The sequence below is a fragment of the Neovison vison genome, chromosome 1 (genome assembly GCF_020171115.1).
Source record: "Neovison vison isolate M4711 chromosome 1, ASM_NN_V1, whole genome shotgun sequence".
NCBI lineage: Eukaryota > Metazoa > Chordata > Mammalia > Carnivora > Mustelidae > Neogale > Neogale vison.
The window spans coordinates 247,016,595-247,032,833 of record NC_058091.1 but is presented as its reverse complement, the minus strand read 5'-3'; the positions used below and the strand labels follow the sequence as shown (position 1 = coordinate 247,032,833).

The 16,239-nt window shown below is 36.6% G+C and overlaps 1 protein-coding gene across 13 annotated transcripts in view; it reads right to left on the bottom strand.

Moving 5' to 3' along the window:
• RAPGEF6 (Rap guanine nucleotide exchange factor 6) overlaps positions 1 to 16,239 on the bottom strand; it is a 193,712-nt gene that overhangs the window by 68,059 nt on the left and 109,414 nt on the right. For all 13 annotated transcript variants that reach the window (XM_044228140.1, XM_044228206.1, XM_044228180.1 and 10 more), the window contains 6 exons: positions 14,816 to 14,952; positions 12,615 to 12,773; positions 11,889 to 12,041; positions 6,909 to 7,073; positions 3,585 to 3,692; positions 1,291 to 1,494 (listed from right to left, as the gene is read on the bottom strand). In XM_044228140.1, coding sequence (XP_044084075.1) covers positions 1,291 to 1,494; positions 3,585 to 3,692; positions 6,909 to 7,073; positions 11,889 to 12,041; positions 12,615 to 12,773; positions 14,816 to 14,952 — 926 coding nt within the window. The remainder of the gene's footprint in view (positions 1 to 1,290; positions 1,495 to 3,584; positions 3,693 to 6,908; positions 7,074 to 11,888; positions 12,042 to 12,614; positions 12,774 to 14,815; positions 14,953 to 16,239) is intronic.

Genomic DNA, 16,239 nt, shown 5'->3' with positions numbered 1-16,239 from the left:
AAAGTTCCCTCAGGGGAAGAAGGGGATCATTATTACTCTAAATCAGCTTCTTAACCATTTGATATTTGGGCTGGGTTACTCATTATGGGGGATGCACTGCTGCAGCGTGTTGGAAGCTGCTTAGTAGCATCCTTGGCCTCTACCCACTAGATGATGGTTGCAGCCCCCAGGTCACGAGACTCATCAATACCTCCAGACATGCCAAATGTTTTCTGAGGAAGAAATCATTCCTGGTTGAGAACCCCTGTTCTGCAGTGTAAAACTTTTTATAATGTTAATGTATTCATTATTGGTGTTTTTTTTTTAAAGATTTTATTTATTTATTTGACAGAGAGCCACAGTAGGCAGAGAGGCAGGCAGAGATAGATGAGGAAGCAGGCTCCCTGCTAAGCAGAGAGCCCGATGCGGGGCTCGATCCCAGGAACCTGGGATCACGACCTGAGCTGAAGGCAGAGGCTTTAACCCACTGAGCCACCCAGGTGCCTCTATTTTAAAAGGAAAGTACATTAGTATGATTTAGTTAAAAGTACAATAAAGCTATACTCTAAATTAGTTAAATTTACTAGCAGAATTTTAAAATGGGAAAACATAACCTTCCCAAGTGATTCACGTTAATTTGAAAAATGACTCTTTGGTGTGCATGAGAACCACCTGGAGACCTGTTAAAATACAGATTCTTAGAGTTCATCTCTGTAGAATGTGACTAGTATGATTAACAGAACTGAGGCAAGCTTAGGAATTACATTTCTTAGTAACAAGGTTGTCAAGAATCACATCTGGGAACACACTGCTTGGTTTACAGCTACCTAAAGTCTTAATGGAGAAAATAAATCCTCACTACCTCCTAGTGTCTTTTTCCTGGTCCCTCACCTGGCTTCCTCTGCTTATGCACGTAGTTCTGTTACTTATATGAACACTATTTGAGCTGAAACCATCATTTATGGCAATGTTTGGCCACTTATATTTTAATTTTTTTTTAATTTTTAAAGATTTCATTTATTTGAGAGAGAGAGTACTCATACAAGCAAGCATGAATGGTGGGCAGAGGGAGAAGCTGACTCCCCACTGAGCAAGGAACCCCACGTGGGGCTCAATCCTAGGACCCCAGGATCACAACCTGAGCCGATGGCAGATACTTACCCGACTGAGCCAGCCAGGAACCCCTCATTTTAATTTCTAATTGAATTTCCTTAAATGGATCATGCTTACTTATAGAAATATCAAATGTGAAAAAAAAGCAGCAAATACTTCCTAAAAGGCTTTAATTCATGCGGTTGGTTATTTACTTACCTGATCACCACGTTTCAGTCCAGCATCAGCAGCTTTGCTACTAGGTTCTACTCCTTCAACGAAAATACCAAACCCCTTCTCACTCCCTCCATTAAGACTGAAATGCAGAGGGGACTCTCGGGAAGCCTTCTGCAACACCACCTGTCTCCACTTGGCCTTTGCAGCACAGGCAATATTTAATAACCGGAGATGACCATTCATTTTCTAAAAACATAAAAAAGGGTATAATGTACATAAATTTATGTCTCTATCCCTTAAAGGCTCTTAAAAATCACCTAAAATTATTAGAATTAGAGTTACCTTGAAATAGAGAGTAAAGAACATGGAAGCCAGGGTAAATAAAACTGAAGGAGGGTAAACTTTCACCCCAGAGCGCTGTCAAGAAAACGATCTCACAATACGATTTTTAAAAATGGCTCAAAAGGATTCCAAAATGGTATCTCTTCATGGAAGACAAAACATTATCCAGTGGCCTAAAATTTCCTAGTACATCTCCACTACTATCTTGCTCGTCTCCAGGACGTTACATAAATCCAGAATCTTTATAAACCTTCATTTAAAACCTTAAAGGACCTGAACCACCTTTCCAAATACAGTCATACTGAAAGACATATTCAAGTCCCTACCTCTTCTGGGTATATTATTCCCATATTATTTTAGATCTTTCCTAACTTTAGTAATATTCTCAATTTCAGATTTTAGTATCAATTTAATCCTCAACTATTCTCAAATAGCACAGTATGTGTAAACCTCATAACTCGTGCCCATAAAAAGCAGCTAAAGTTTCTTCAGAATAGGGACCCCGCCTTACACGTGTTCTGATCCTGTTCTCCTAACACATTGGGAGTATCAAGTAGAACTGAATAAATACCTGATGACTGAATGATTACCAAAAAAGAAATCCCATGACTGTAAGGCAATTTCTATTTTCCATTAGCCCATAAATATCTACACAGCTGGCACTGGAAAACCCAAATGATGGTGATTAGCTTCTTATCACCTCTTAATCAAGTTCCCTATATCTATCTGTTCATTCTTCCCATTTTGTTTGCATAGAGCTGAAGGGCTGCTGAGAAGGCTACAGGAACTAAGAGGTAAGGGAATGGACAGAAACCTGCCTATTTGTCCCCTTTTCAACTCAATCCACTTACACTCTGAGTAAAAGCAATGGTTCTTGGGCCCCCAGATTGTTACATTCATTAGCTCATCATAATCCTTATAACAATTCCCAGAAACTAGGGGCTACTACTTATAAAGACAATACAGAAAAGGCTGGGCTACTTGCCCAAGTTTACATGTCTAACAAGTGGTACAGTCTGAATGTTAATTCAGGCAAACTAACACCTGAACTGCATTATTAATTTACTTCCTAAAATTTCAAGTTGCTTGGAGGATATAAATCCAGTTGCAGTTCAACTGTATCTGTCAGAGTAAATGGAATTAAAAATAGCTACTGTGTAAGTTAAAAGGACCTTGAGGGGGTTATCTTAGGTGTTGTATATTTAGAACAAGTAAAATCACATGCAGAAGGGAGACTCAGAATGTCTAATGTAGAGCTGATACATAAAATAGGCCTTTAAAGTTGTACAGAGTTCAAATAGCAACATTAGAAGAAAGAATTTAAACCTAAGAACTGGTAAAGAATATAAAAATAATCTGGTTGGGTAAAATCAAGGGTGCACAGATAAAAAGACTTAAAATGTAAGTGAGGGGCCTGAACATACGAGGAATTACTTTGATAGGAAATACTTCAGTTCATTGACAAAAAGAGAAATATTCGTCTCATTTATAGTTTAAAAACAATCTTTGGCCACACAAAATGGACTAAAAAAAAATACTAGAACTAAAATTACCTAGCTATTACAACAGATGAGCCATGATTAAATGAGGCCATTTTTAAATGGGGAGTGACAAAGGAATGGCGGAGAGAGAGGGGCTATAGGGAATATGTGTACTGCCACAGTTAGTGACCTAGGTGACTTCAGCAATGAATGGACATCTTGGTCAGGGAATTCAAGGAAAAGAAAGAGGGAGTCCACATAAACACCAGAGTTCATAAGCTTGGGTGACTGGAGAAAGCATTCTCTTAATATGAAAATAGAAGAATGAGAAGGAAGCCTGATTTTTGCTTGGGTTAGTGCCAGAAAATGAGCAGAATCTAAAATATAAATTTATAAGTTCTCAGAGCAGACATTCAAGGCACGGAAACAGAAAAAAGTTGTTGTGAATTGCTGTTATTTGGGAATGAGGAAAATCCCTAAACCCTGAAGAAGATAAATTCTTTTAAGTCTTACTGTATCTTCCAGATTTTTTTCAAATTCCTCCAGAAATCGAGTCATAGCAGGATCACCTTCAAAATCATTAAAATGATTATTTACCCATAATAACACAATCCGTGTTACCTGTGGAAACATGAAGGAGGCAGCATACAGTTATGAGAGGCTTTCTTTCTGCTGAGTATATTCTAAAAGCATGTCCAAAAACCAAGGGGGAACAGAGTTTCATGGCTAATCCCTTTACCCACTCCCTGTCCTGCATGCAAAAGGTTCATCCTAATAGAGAGGCATGGTTTAGTTTGACCTTCTGTTTCCTGGGGGATACAAGCAAGCAGAGAGGGCCAAGAGTATACCCTCAGTGGAAAAAAACCACCACAAATCTGCATGCTAAGCTCTAAGAAATACATAGGATGTATAGCCCAGAAAGTATCCTAAAATGTGAGCTTCTAAGGGTAGGCAATCATATCAAAAGGGTTTATATAGTCAAGCACGTGTTTAACCATAAGTCTTAACATAAGCACACCTGAACTTGCCGTATTATAAATACTGTGACTTTTCAAAGTTGTAAAGTGACTTGCTTACTTCATGTCACAGATTAACAGAAAAGTTAATGGAAGCTGAACTGAATCACAAACCTAACAATGGAAGTAATTTAAGTTATATATAAACTGAGGTAGAATACACATAAAAGCCAACATTTAAACCACTTTAAGGTGTACAACTCAGTGCATTTAGCACCTTCACAATGGTGTGCAATTATCATCACTACCTAGTTCCAGAACACTTTTATCACCCCCAAAGGAAACCCCATTCTGATTATGGAGTCACCTCACCTGCTCTTTCTCCCAGCAGCCACTAAAATAGGCTTTTTTGTCTCTCTGTATTATGTCTGTGGGATATTTCACATAAAATGTGACCTTTCATGTCTGGCTTCTTTCACTTAGCAAGGTTGATCCATGTTGTGGCATTTCCCTTTTATGGTTCAAAGACATTTCATTACATGACTATACCACACTTTGTTCCCCATTCATCAGTTTATGGACATGAGGGTTGTCTCTACCTTTTGGCTATTGTCAATAGTGCTAGGAACATCTATACCTAAGTTTCTGTTTGTATACCTGTTTTCAGTTCTTATGGATAAATACCTAGGAAGAGAAGTGCTGGGCTATCTGGTAATTCTATGTTTTACTTTTGAAGAAATGCTGAACTTTTTTCCAGAGCACCAGTAACATTTTATGTTACTACCAACAATGTATGGGAATGTCATTTTCCCACATCTTTGGTGATGGCTGTTACTTCCTTTCCTTTTAAAAAGCCATCCTAGTAGGTGTGAAATAGAATCTTACTCTGGTCTTGATTTGCATTTTCCTATGAATAATGGTGTTGATCATCTTTTTCATGTGTTTGCCAGTCATTTATGTATCTTCTTTGGAAAAACAGTTTATTCAAGTCTTTTGCCCATTTTTACATTGTCTTTTTGCTGTTGAACTATAAGGATTCTTTATACACTCTGGATACTAGACCCTTATCAGATATAAGATTTACAAATATATTTCACCTATTCAATATGTGGTCTTTTCTTTCACTTTAAGGCTTTAATTTTGATGAAGTTTATCTAATTTTTTTTCCTTTGTTTCTGCTTTGGATAACATATCTAAGAAATTACTGCCAAATCCAAGGTCTTTTTTTTTTTTTTTTAAGTTTTATTTTTTTTTTTTTTAATTTTATTTATTTATTTGAGAGAGAGAGACAGTGAGAGAGAGCATGATCGAGGAGAAGGTCAGAGAGCGAAGCAGACTCCCCATGGAGCTGGGAGCCCGATGTGGGACTCGATCCCGGGACTCCAGGATCACGCCCTGAGCTGAAGGCAGTCGTCCAACCAACTGAGCCACCCAGGCGTCCCTTTTTTTAAGTTTTAAAAGAAGAGGTTTTATTTTAGTAAAAAGAGCACATATCATTGTTAAAGATTTAAACAATATATATGAATACAAAAAAGTTTAATAAGGTCATGATTTTTAACCTCTTAAGAGTTTTATAGTCTTAGCTCCTATATTTAGGGTCCCTGACTCATTTTGAGTTAATTTTGTTTATGGGATAAGGTAAAGGTTCAATTTCATTCTTTTGCATGTGAATATCTAGTTGTCTTTCATTCATAGTTTTGCTCATTCTTCAGCATGCCTTTATCTCCTCAGCAACTGAGTTAACCACATATAACTCCAAAGGGGGTGGGGAGGCAAGCCTTTGGTTTAAACACTTTAGTTTCCTTAACAATGGAATTCCCAAGTCCAGGTGCATCTAACTTATTTCTCTTAAGATGTAACTCAGGGGGCCGCCTGGGTGGCTCAGTGGGTTGAGGCCTCTGCCTTCGGCCCAGGTCATGATCCCAGAGTCCTGGGATCAAGCCCCGCATCGGGCTCTCTGCTCAGCAGGGAACCTGCTTCCTCCTCTCTCTCTGCCTGCTTCTCTGCCTACTTGTGATCTCTGTCTGTCAAATAAATAAAATCTTAAAAAAAAAAAAAAAAAAGATATAACTCCGATGATGGATATTGGGGAGGGAATGTGTTGTGGTGACTGCTATGTACTATATAAGACTGATGAATCGCAGATCTGTACCCCTGAAACAAATAATACATTATATGTTAATAATAAAAAAAAAGGTACAACTCAGAAAGACATACCAAGAAATTATGATCCTACTTTTATTTTTCTTAAAATAAGTAACTTCAAGTTTTTTGCTGAGGTATTGCTAGTCTTTCTACCGATGTACAAATATCCCATGAAATAAGGTAAGATAATTTAAATTAGCAATGTTTAATGTAAAAAAAAAACAAAAAAAACCCAAAATAAAAAAAAACTCGAATGTAGATTTAAAATAAGTCACAACAGAGAAATATTAAGGTCAAAAAGACTAACTGTTTCAAAATGATTATAAAGTCTTTAATTCAAAAATCAACATATTTCTATTTTGGGGCTTACAAACAATCTTAAGCTCCCCTAAAAATATTTACTTGGTGAATATTCCTTCTAAACTATTAAGTTTGAAATGTTTTACTGATCTCTTTCAGAAACAAACATTTTGATAAAGTTCAAAAATATTCTTATGCAGCTATCATGTTTTCTGAGTTTATAACTATACCACAGCTTATTTCAGTTTTTAGCTTTAAAGGCTTATATCAACTTTTTAACATGCTTTTTTCCTCAAAAGTAACTAAGTAGATCTATGTTTTTTAGGTGAAGTAAATTTTGTTATCAAAATAAGTATTTATCAACTGTAAAAGGTTTTTATGAATATAATTTATAGGTTAAAATCACTTCCATGCCCTTCATATTTACAAAACCAACCTTATCCCGTAAGTTGTCAATTTTAAACCATTCCAATAGTTTGATCCCAACATCCAAAGGACTTTGAAGAAATGTCCTGTAAGTTAGTAGGAAATCTTCTATATAAGTTGGGTCCACAATAGAATGTTCTTCTATTAAATGCATGATGAGACGCTCAGGTGTTGCCTAAAAATCCAAGGACAGAAAAGATGATAAACAAATAGCTGAAGAAACAAAGAACTCTACTGATTACTTTCCTTTGTAGTCACTCTATTACACAATTCCTCAAAGCAGAGTTTCACTGTTAAAATACTTAGCAGTGGGAGAAGGTAGTCCTTTACAGATTGCAGTCCATCAGCACCCAGAAGTTGAAAAAGAGAAAAGGCAGAGTAATGAAAATACTCAAAAGCATTTACTCAGTTTTATCTGTTTTAATTGTCATTTCATCCTGGCAGGGCTTTTGAAATTCAGTGATTTACCCCTATTGGGGCCTTTTCTGTCATTTTCCCACAGTTGGTAGAGGTAGGGAGATGACATCTTAAGCCACCAGATAGAAGAAGTTAAACTTAAAAAACAATACAAAACAAAACCTTCCCTCCAAATTTAATCATCTTCAAATCTCTTTTGCCCCAGGCTATAGGAGCAGTGCACCAGTTTAAGACAGTGTGTTTTGCTGTTCTTACTTCCTAGAAAAGAAGTTTCTTTTTCTACAGTTTCTCCATGCTAGTTCACCATTCTGAGAGGAACCAGAAGTTCTATATATAGTTTTTACATTAATTCAGAGTTTTAACTGCTTGCCTGTCTCCAGATTTATAAAAAGAAATGTAAACAGCATTCATCTACTGCTCTGCTTTAAGCTTCTGAATCAGTGTTAAAATTTATTACCTTTGCAGCCTTTCCAAAAGTGTGGAGATAAACCATATGCTAAACCAAATATAAAATGCAACTGTTGTCCATAACATCAAATTTCAATTCACCCAATTTCACTGATGAGAATAACTGTATGGTAAAAATACATCAATACTAACAATGTTACCTAAGAATTTAAAGAAAGGTATATAAATCATTTCTCTAGAATGAAGTCAAAGTAAGGTTTTTCATATAACATTTAAGGGATGAGGCAACCTCAGGTGCATTCCTGTTCTTTCTCCACCCTCTAAAACAATTTAAGTCAAATAGTACAAAGCTGGGCTTAACTTTCACAAGCCAATCTTGAGTTGAGGTCTTTAAATCTGGTAAGTTGGGGGAGGAACTCATCAACATTTTAAAGAAAGGCCATTATTCTGACTGGCTAAATCACTAGGGCAGTATACCTGCAGAGACTAAGCCATATATTCAAAACTATATTTAAAGGTAAGCCCCACAGTCGTGCAGAAGCATGTCACCAGAGCATCTGGGTGGCTCAGTTGGTTAAGCAACTGCCTCAGGTTCTGATCCTGGAGTCCTGGGATCCAGGCCTGCATCAGGCTCCCTGCTGGGCAGGGGGTCTGCTTCTCCCTATGACCCTCCCCATTCTCATGCTTGCACTCTCTCTCTCTCTCTCATTCTCTCTCTCTTTCAAATAAATAAAATCTTAAAAAAAAAAAAAAAAAGTAGCAGCAGCATGTCACCAAAGGGCTCACTAGTACCCAACAAGGTGGGATTCTGGGAGACAGGGTGAGCAGAGCTGGTAGGCAAAGGAGACGAATGGAATGGTGACACCGGCATGATAGAGACTGGTTACAAAGAGCAAGCAAGTAAATACAGAGAGCATAACAAGAGCCACTCCTGGAGAAGGCAGTTACAAATATGAAAAGAGAAAAGACAGGAAAAACTGTGGTATAGCACTGGAACTGGGAATGCTAGTATGAACTCCTGAGTATGACAAGTGGATGGAATCACATACAAAGTTATAGGTGCATATGCATTTACTGTAAATATACACTTAATATAAATATACTATATAGTATAGCAAATACATATACATCTTTCCTTACAGTGTCTGATCAAAGGCTCTAAAAGAAATAACACCCAAGTAGAATGAAAGACTAAGTGCCAAGATCTTGGGTGGTGGTAGTGATCACTGTAAGAAGATTTTATTCATTCATTTGAGTGAGCGAGAGAGACAGAGAGAGAGAGACAGAGACAGAGACAGAGAGACACCACTGGCGGGGGCGGGGGGCAAGAGGAGGGAGAAAAACAGACTACCCACTGAGCAGGAGGCCTGACTTAGGGCTCGATCCTAGCATCCTGGGATCAGGACCTGAGCCAAAAGCAGATGCTTAGCCGAATGAACCACCCAGGCACCCCTAAAAGATTTTATTTTTATGTAATCTCTCCACCCAATTGAAGCTCAAACCCACAAAGCTAAGATCAAGAGTAGCATGGTCCACCAACTCAGCCAGCCAGAGCACCCCTCCACTGATCTTAGTTTTTAAATGCTATTCTCCATTAGGAGGATCTAGGGCTCTCTGGAGAAATGGCTGATTCCAAAGCTGGAACAGGAAAAGTACAAGATGAGCCTGAACATCATGTTTTGCCGGATAATAAGAAAGCTCTCAGGAAAGGATGGGGACATATCAAAAGAATAGAGGAGTCAGCCTTATGAAGGTCTCCTTAGCCAAATCTGGGACAACTTGACCACTGGAACGACGATAGAGAGTAAAACACAAAAATCCATGCCAGTATAATTGAACTGATGGGAGAAAAGGGAATTTTCATCCTTAGAGAAAAAGATAATAAATGTAAAAAAAAAAAAAAATCTGGGAGGGACAGAAAATCACCATTTCAGGCAGGAGTCAATGGAAGACTGGAGGACAGAAGTTAGCAGAACATACAGACACTATGCCAAAACATGTCTCCTCCAAACACTTAACAATTACAAATGGTATAGTGGTGACTTGATAGTGAAGAAATCTGACAGACATCGACATGACCAGATGATTACAGCAGATTTTACCAACCGTAGGAGGGACAGGCTGACTTTACATGTTCCCTAATACAATGCACAGAGAAGAACAGGACATCATTTCTGTGGAATTCCTACCAGAAAAGCATGAGTTGTGTCTGCTCATGAGGAAACACTGGAAAGATCCACACTGAGGATGACACTACAGAATAAAAGGTTGTTCTTTAAAACTGCTGAGAGTATGAACAGAAAAAAACTGTTCCTAGAGCAGACTCAAGTGACATATGACAACTAAATGCTACTGTGTTCCTGGTGAGATGCTGGATGAGAAAGGACAAAAGCCATTGCTGAGATAGTTGGTGAAAATCTAAATAAGGTCTGTGGGCTGAATGGTTGTACTGTATCAATTTTTATTTCCCAATTTGAAGGGTTCCATGGTGTTTCTGTAGGACAGTGTTGTTTTTAGGAAATACACAATGAATATTCAGGAGTGATGCATCGCACTTGCAGACTGTTCTCAAATGATTCAGAGAAAGATGGTGACAGTGGAGAAACTGCAGTGAAATGCCAACATGCAGTTAGGGATTCAGTGAGGGAGCTCAGCACTGTTCTTGCAACTATTCTCTAAGATTGTAATGACTTAAAAACAGAGAGTCAAAAAAACATGAGCTCCCATAAAAAAACAGTCTGTGCAATCCACCCATATGTTTATCTTTTCTACATACAAAGCTTATTCTTATCAGTTTAGGAAAAGAAAAAATGTTGCAGAATTGCCTGACTCCTGAGGGAAAATGGATCTGACATTAGTCCTTCACACTATTAAATAAGTTCAAGCATTTGTAATGAATAATAACACATTTACTTACTTTGCAGCCAAGACTAGGTTGAAAAGAGAAATGGTTATATGTTTTTTTTTTTAATTTTTTTTTTTTTAAAGATTTTATTTATTTATTTGTCAGAGAGAGAGGGAGAGAGAGCGAGCACAGGCAGACAGAGAGGCAGGCAGAGGCAGAGGGAGAAGCAGGCTCCCTGCCGAGCAAGGAGCCCGATGTGGGACTCGATCCCAGGACGCTGAGATCATGACCTGAGCCGAAGGCAGCTGCTTAACCAACTGAGCCACCCAGGCGTCCCGAGAAATGGTTATATGTTTTTATTTCCTCTATTTCAACTATAATTTCTCTATATTACAATCTAGAGATCTTCCAGGAGACAGGGTATTGGGGGAGGAGAAAGAAGGAGACAAGGGGGCAAGTAGATAAAGGGTAGGGGAGAGGGAGCTAGAGAAAACAGTATGGGGATTAGTATTCAGACTCTACAATGTGCTAAGGTTTTTGATTTACCTTATTTAGCCCTAATAAAACCTTGACATATCATTTTCAGATAAGAAAGCTGAGGTTCAGAGAAGATAATGCCTATTTCAATGCCATAAATATCCAGTAACCATTCTGCATCTTCATCTACCATTCTTTATACTTTTGTGACTAGTCCTTTCATTTTCTGTTTTGTTTCTAAATACTGCTGCTATTTTTAAGTTTCAAAAGTTTTTATTTAAATTTCAGTTAGTTCACATACAGTGTAATATTAGTTTCAGGTGTACAATTTAGTGATTCATCACTTATATACAAAACCCAGTGTCCACTGTCAACAAGTGCCCTCCTTAATACCCATCTCCTCATTTAAGCCATCTCCCCTACCACCTTCCATGTAGCAACCTCAGTTTGTTCTCTACATTTAAGAGTCTGTTTCTTGGTTTCCATCCCACCCAATGTCCATTTGTTTTCTTTCTTAAATTCATACAGGAGTGAAACCACATGGTATTTTTTTCTCTGACTGACTTATTGCTGTGTTTGATGACATCAACTCCCATTATCAATGTATCATAAAATAAATTTGAAAAGAATACTTTAATCATTGCATTCTAAAATAATATCCTACCCATACTAATATTAAATGCCAATGTCATGCTTATTAAAATGTGTAAAAACCAATGTAGAAAAAAGGAAAAGAACAGAATTAACACAATTATCTTGCACTGCACAAAAAGTGGTTCAAAGCCTTATAAATAAGAAAGTTTTATTCTATCAGTAACTAGAATAATAAATAAAAACACCCACCTTGATTACAATGTGTCCTTTCCTGGTTCCACTCCGATCTAGTTCACGATGCTCATGTACCATAACAATTTCTCCCTCTTCCTCAACTTTATGGGTATTCTTCTCCACATGATTTAAAATTCTCCAATAATCCTGCTGGGCTATGCAGACAAACTGTCCGAGAATAACATGGGGACAGTTAATGAACCTGTAGTACATAAATACATCACTGTGCACCAAGGCCGAACACAAAGGTAAGAAATCGAGTGGCATCAGTTCTTTTTTATACAATCCCTTTAACCCTTAACAAAAATCAAGGTGAAATAAATAATTCACGTACAAAGACACAAGAGGTTAAATCCTTTTGAATTCTGCTCTAAAAGGAGAAGTGAGCATCTACTTCTCTCAAAACGGACACTAAGCAAAGAAAACATGAAGCAGGAGTAAGTTAGAAACAAACAGAACTTAGAAGTTCCTATTTTTTTTCCTTTATTTAAAAAAAAAAGGACTAAGCTGGCTATTACCCAATAGAGATTTAACAAACCAACATTTCATGTAATCTCTTCTAAAAATTTGTACTTTGTTTAATTCCACAAATGTTTGAATCAGACATAAAATTTAGTTTTGTTTTATTAACTGTGAGCTTCTGAAAACTCCCAATTTTCAAATCAAGCCATTTGAAGAAAAAACAGGCTCGGCCATTTTAAATCAATAACCAAGAATACAAGAGCAAAGAGATAAACTTACCTGACAATCATCTACTTTAGTTCTAACAACTCCATGCATGTACTGCTTATCCAGAGTGGGAGTAATTCCAAAACTATTTCCCATAAAGAGATTTTCAACTTTTCCATCTGGATGAGTGATTTCTACAGTGCCGTTTAAAATAACATACCATGAGTCAAGCTACAGAGAAAAAGACAGGTTTTAAGAACACGGAACTTGTATTTTAAAAAAGAAAAAGAGCTGGTTATATTACTTTATACTCTGTCAGAAAACATCCTATGCCTGTCTATGCAAACTAATAAAGTTTATTTTATTCTTTCTTCTTTTAGTCATGAAATGACATCAGAAGGACTTTCATAATTGACCAAACGAGAAAATCAGAGTAAAATGATGCAATGGTTAAAACTATAAGCTGCTGAAATCTGCATCCAGACCCTGCCACTAATTGGGTGAGTGACCCTGAGCACGTTATTTAACCTCTCAGTGCCCCAATCTACTGATTTCTAAGTGGGCTTAACAAGAATACCTATCATAGGACCTTTGTCTTAATGAGTTTAAACATACTAAGATACATACTGAGTGCTTAGAACAGTGCCTAGGACATGGTAAACATTCAAAAGAAAAAAAAAAGATAGCTAGTAATTAATTCAGAATTAATTTTAAGGCATAGTTGACAAAGTACTGAAAATTTCTCTTAATGTTAAGAAAATATTGCCTTCACTTATATAGCAACATAAGATGCTCCTAGAAGTTAACTCGATGTGTATCAGGGAAAGACCACTTGCTCTCCTTTAGTATGCCTCTTATCAGCCTACAGTCTCAACAGTTTAAAGGTGATTCAAGGGAAATCTGGATTATCAGTTCTGAAGGAGAATCAGTAGCAAAAAATTTATTTTTCCAAAAGCGTGGGTTTTTTTTTTTATATTTCAAATATTAAATTCACTCACTGTGCAATTTGTGGATAACATAAAATTGCTTGTGAACAGGGACTATGTCTAGTTTTTCCACCACTACACTCCCTGTGTCTAGAATAGTACCCAGCACAAAGTAGTCAAACAATAAATTTCTGCTGACAGAACTGTGAAAAATTAAGAGAATATAAAAATTTGTGGAAAAGTTCTTCAAAATGCCACTGTTTATACAGTTGTTAGAAGTTTAGTTTCTCCAGGTTTATATTACTTTAAACTGCTGAAACAGACTGTTTTGCCTTTTAAGAAAACTTAAAAGTAAATTCATTTGTTCATGAAACTTTTTTCTTGAGTATATCCTATGTGCCAGATGTTTAGGATATGGGGAAAAACATGTAAATAAAGCTAAAGATAAGGCCCCTGCCTTCAAAGAGAGGCCATCAAATTTTAAAATAACTTGAACGCCTACATATTATTACTTTTGCAGGCATATAATAATTACTTAACCACTGATTACGGAATTACATTTTAGTCATTTCCAATTTTTATTATAAATATGTTGCAATGAACATCTTTTGGCATAACTGAGTTTTATATTATATACTGAACCAAGACACTCAAGATGAGTGAAACAGGATAGACTGTTAATTCTTCAAGGCCCATGTTAAAAATTTCTAAATGACTTTCCAGAAATGCTATTTTAGCAGTATATGTCCTTTTAGCAGTATATGACAATTCTCATTGGCTGATATGTCAGCATTAATTTTTAGCAGTTTGATAAGAAAAACTGAAGAAATTCCTAACAGCAGTAATTCCTCTGCATCTTCCCTTTACCCACACAAAGTTACCAGCCAAACATTTCTTAATATAGAACTGCCACCACATAAATGTCTCAACTGACAGGACTCCACCAGGAGGCATAGATATCAATACATTTTACTTCTTTTAATGTATGACATAAAAAATGGATAAGGAGAGTAAGTAAATAACAAATATTTTAAATAATGACATAAATATACAAACAGAATTTTTTTTTTTAAAGCATTACAACTTGAGAGAAACAAATCTGGGTCAATGGACATTATTTATTGAACATCTATTCTATACTAGTTCACTGCTGGGAAATAAAAATTAAGACAAAGCAAAGCAAAAACAAAACAAAAAAAACCCTGCATCTTCAGAAACTATAACAAACCCAAACTCAGCATTCATATAAAAAAAAAAGTAAAGATTTACATAAGTTTATGGAAATTAAATCATTCTAAAAATTAGCTGCCACACTAAATAATATGCAACATTAATATGCAACCCTACCTCTTGCCCATCTTCAAGAATAATAGCTCCAGCCTGTTCGACCACTTCAAAAATCATCACTGTGCAGAGTTCTCTCCTTACAGACATGGTCATGTTTGCAAAAGCAGGGAGCTGGTGCATAAACTCCATTAATTGTTCTATCAAAAAAAAAAAAAGGCAATTTTGGTATAGACACCATTAAAGGTTACACTTTAAAGATCCAATAAAATCTAGAACTGAATACCCAATTTCCTAATCAACCTATGAATTTATGTTGCTAACACTGAGCAAACAAGGTACATGACGACTGCTGGTTAAAGAAACGCACGCACGCACACACACACACACACACAATGATTTAATAGATATTTCAGAATCACACACACAAAAATAGGCATATTGGAAGATACCAAGAATTCACAACCTCCAGAGAGTACCAGAAACCCAGAGACTGAAACAAGGCTAATTTTCCTACTCTATCATTCCATGGTAGTTAAGTTAGTGACATCTTTCCATCTAACAGATTAGCAAAAAAGTCTTTTGTCTAGTTCTTACTGGAATAGAGTTAAAAAAAATAAATTTCAACAATTAAGCAATGAAGGGTAAAAAATTTGAATTCTAATTCCCAACTGTTGAATCAGCTGCAAGGTAACTCTTTATAACCAACTAATGTTTATGACTGCCTGCCTTAGGCCAACATTACTGGTACAGATACATGAGTAATAAAATAAATATTAAGGGAGAAACACATATACAAGCAGTCAGCTAAGAGATGTAAAAGAATTAACTCTAAGGTCCTATCTACCCAGATAACTGGGACATAATTATATTTCAATTTTTAAAAAACTGTGAAAAGAACACAGTATACAACTCTTTATCATTAAAAATGCACTTTCAGGGGTGCCTGGGCAGCCCAGTGGGTTAAGCCTCTGACTTCAGCTCAGGTCGTGATCCCAGGGTCCTGGGATCGAGCCCCGCATCGGGCTCTCTGCTCAGCAGGGAACCTGCTTCCTCCTCTCTCTCTGCCTGCCTCTCCGCCTACTTGTGATCTCTGTCAAATAAATAGATAAAATCTTAAAAAAAAAATGCACTTTCAGTTTCTGTCCTGATACTATTCATGAGTCTAAAATCTAAGTTAATGAACTGTATTATGTCATTAGAATGGCAAGAAATGTTCAAATATACTCATCTTGACTCACAGAGATTATGATTTTTGGTAGTAGCATCTTCTGATTTGAATGACGGCTATATGGCTATTATGAAAGGGAAATCTAGGATAAAATCTTAATTGAATCATAACAATATATAATGACACTAAGTAATCCTGTTCTTAAAGAAAACATTAGCATCTTTAGTATTAGTCAACCTCCCCAAAGTGATGAGTTCTGTAAGAAATAGAAAAAGGGAAAATTCATAAACTTTGATCAAAAAATTACACACACACA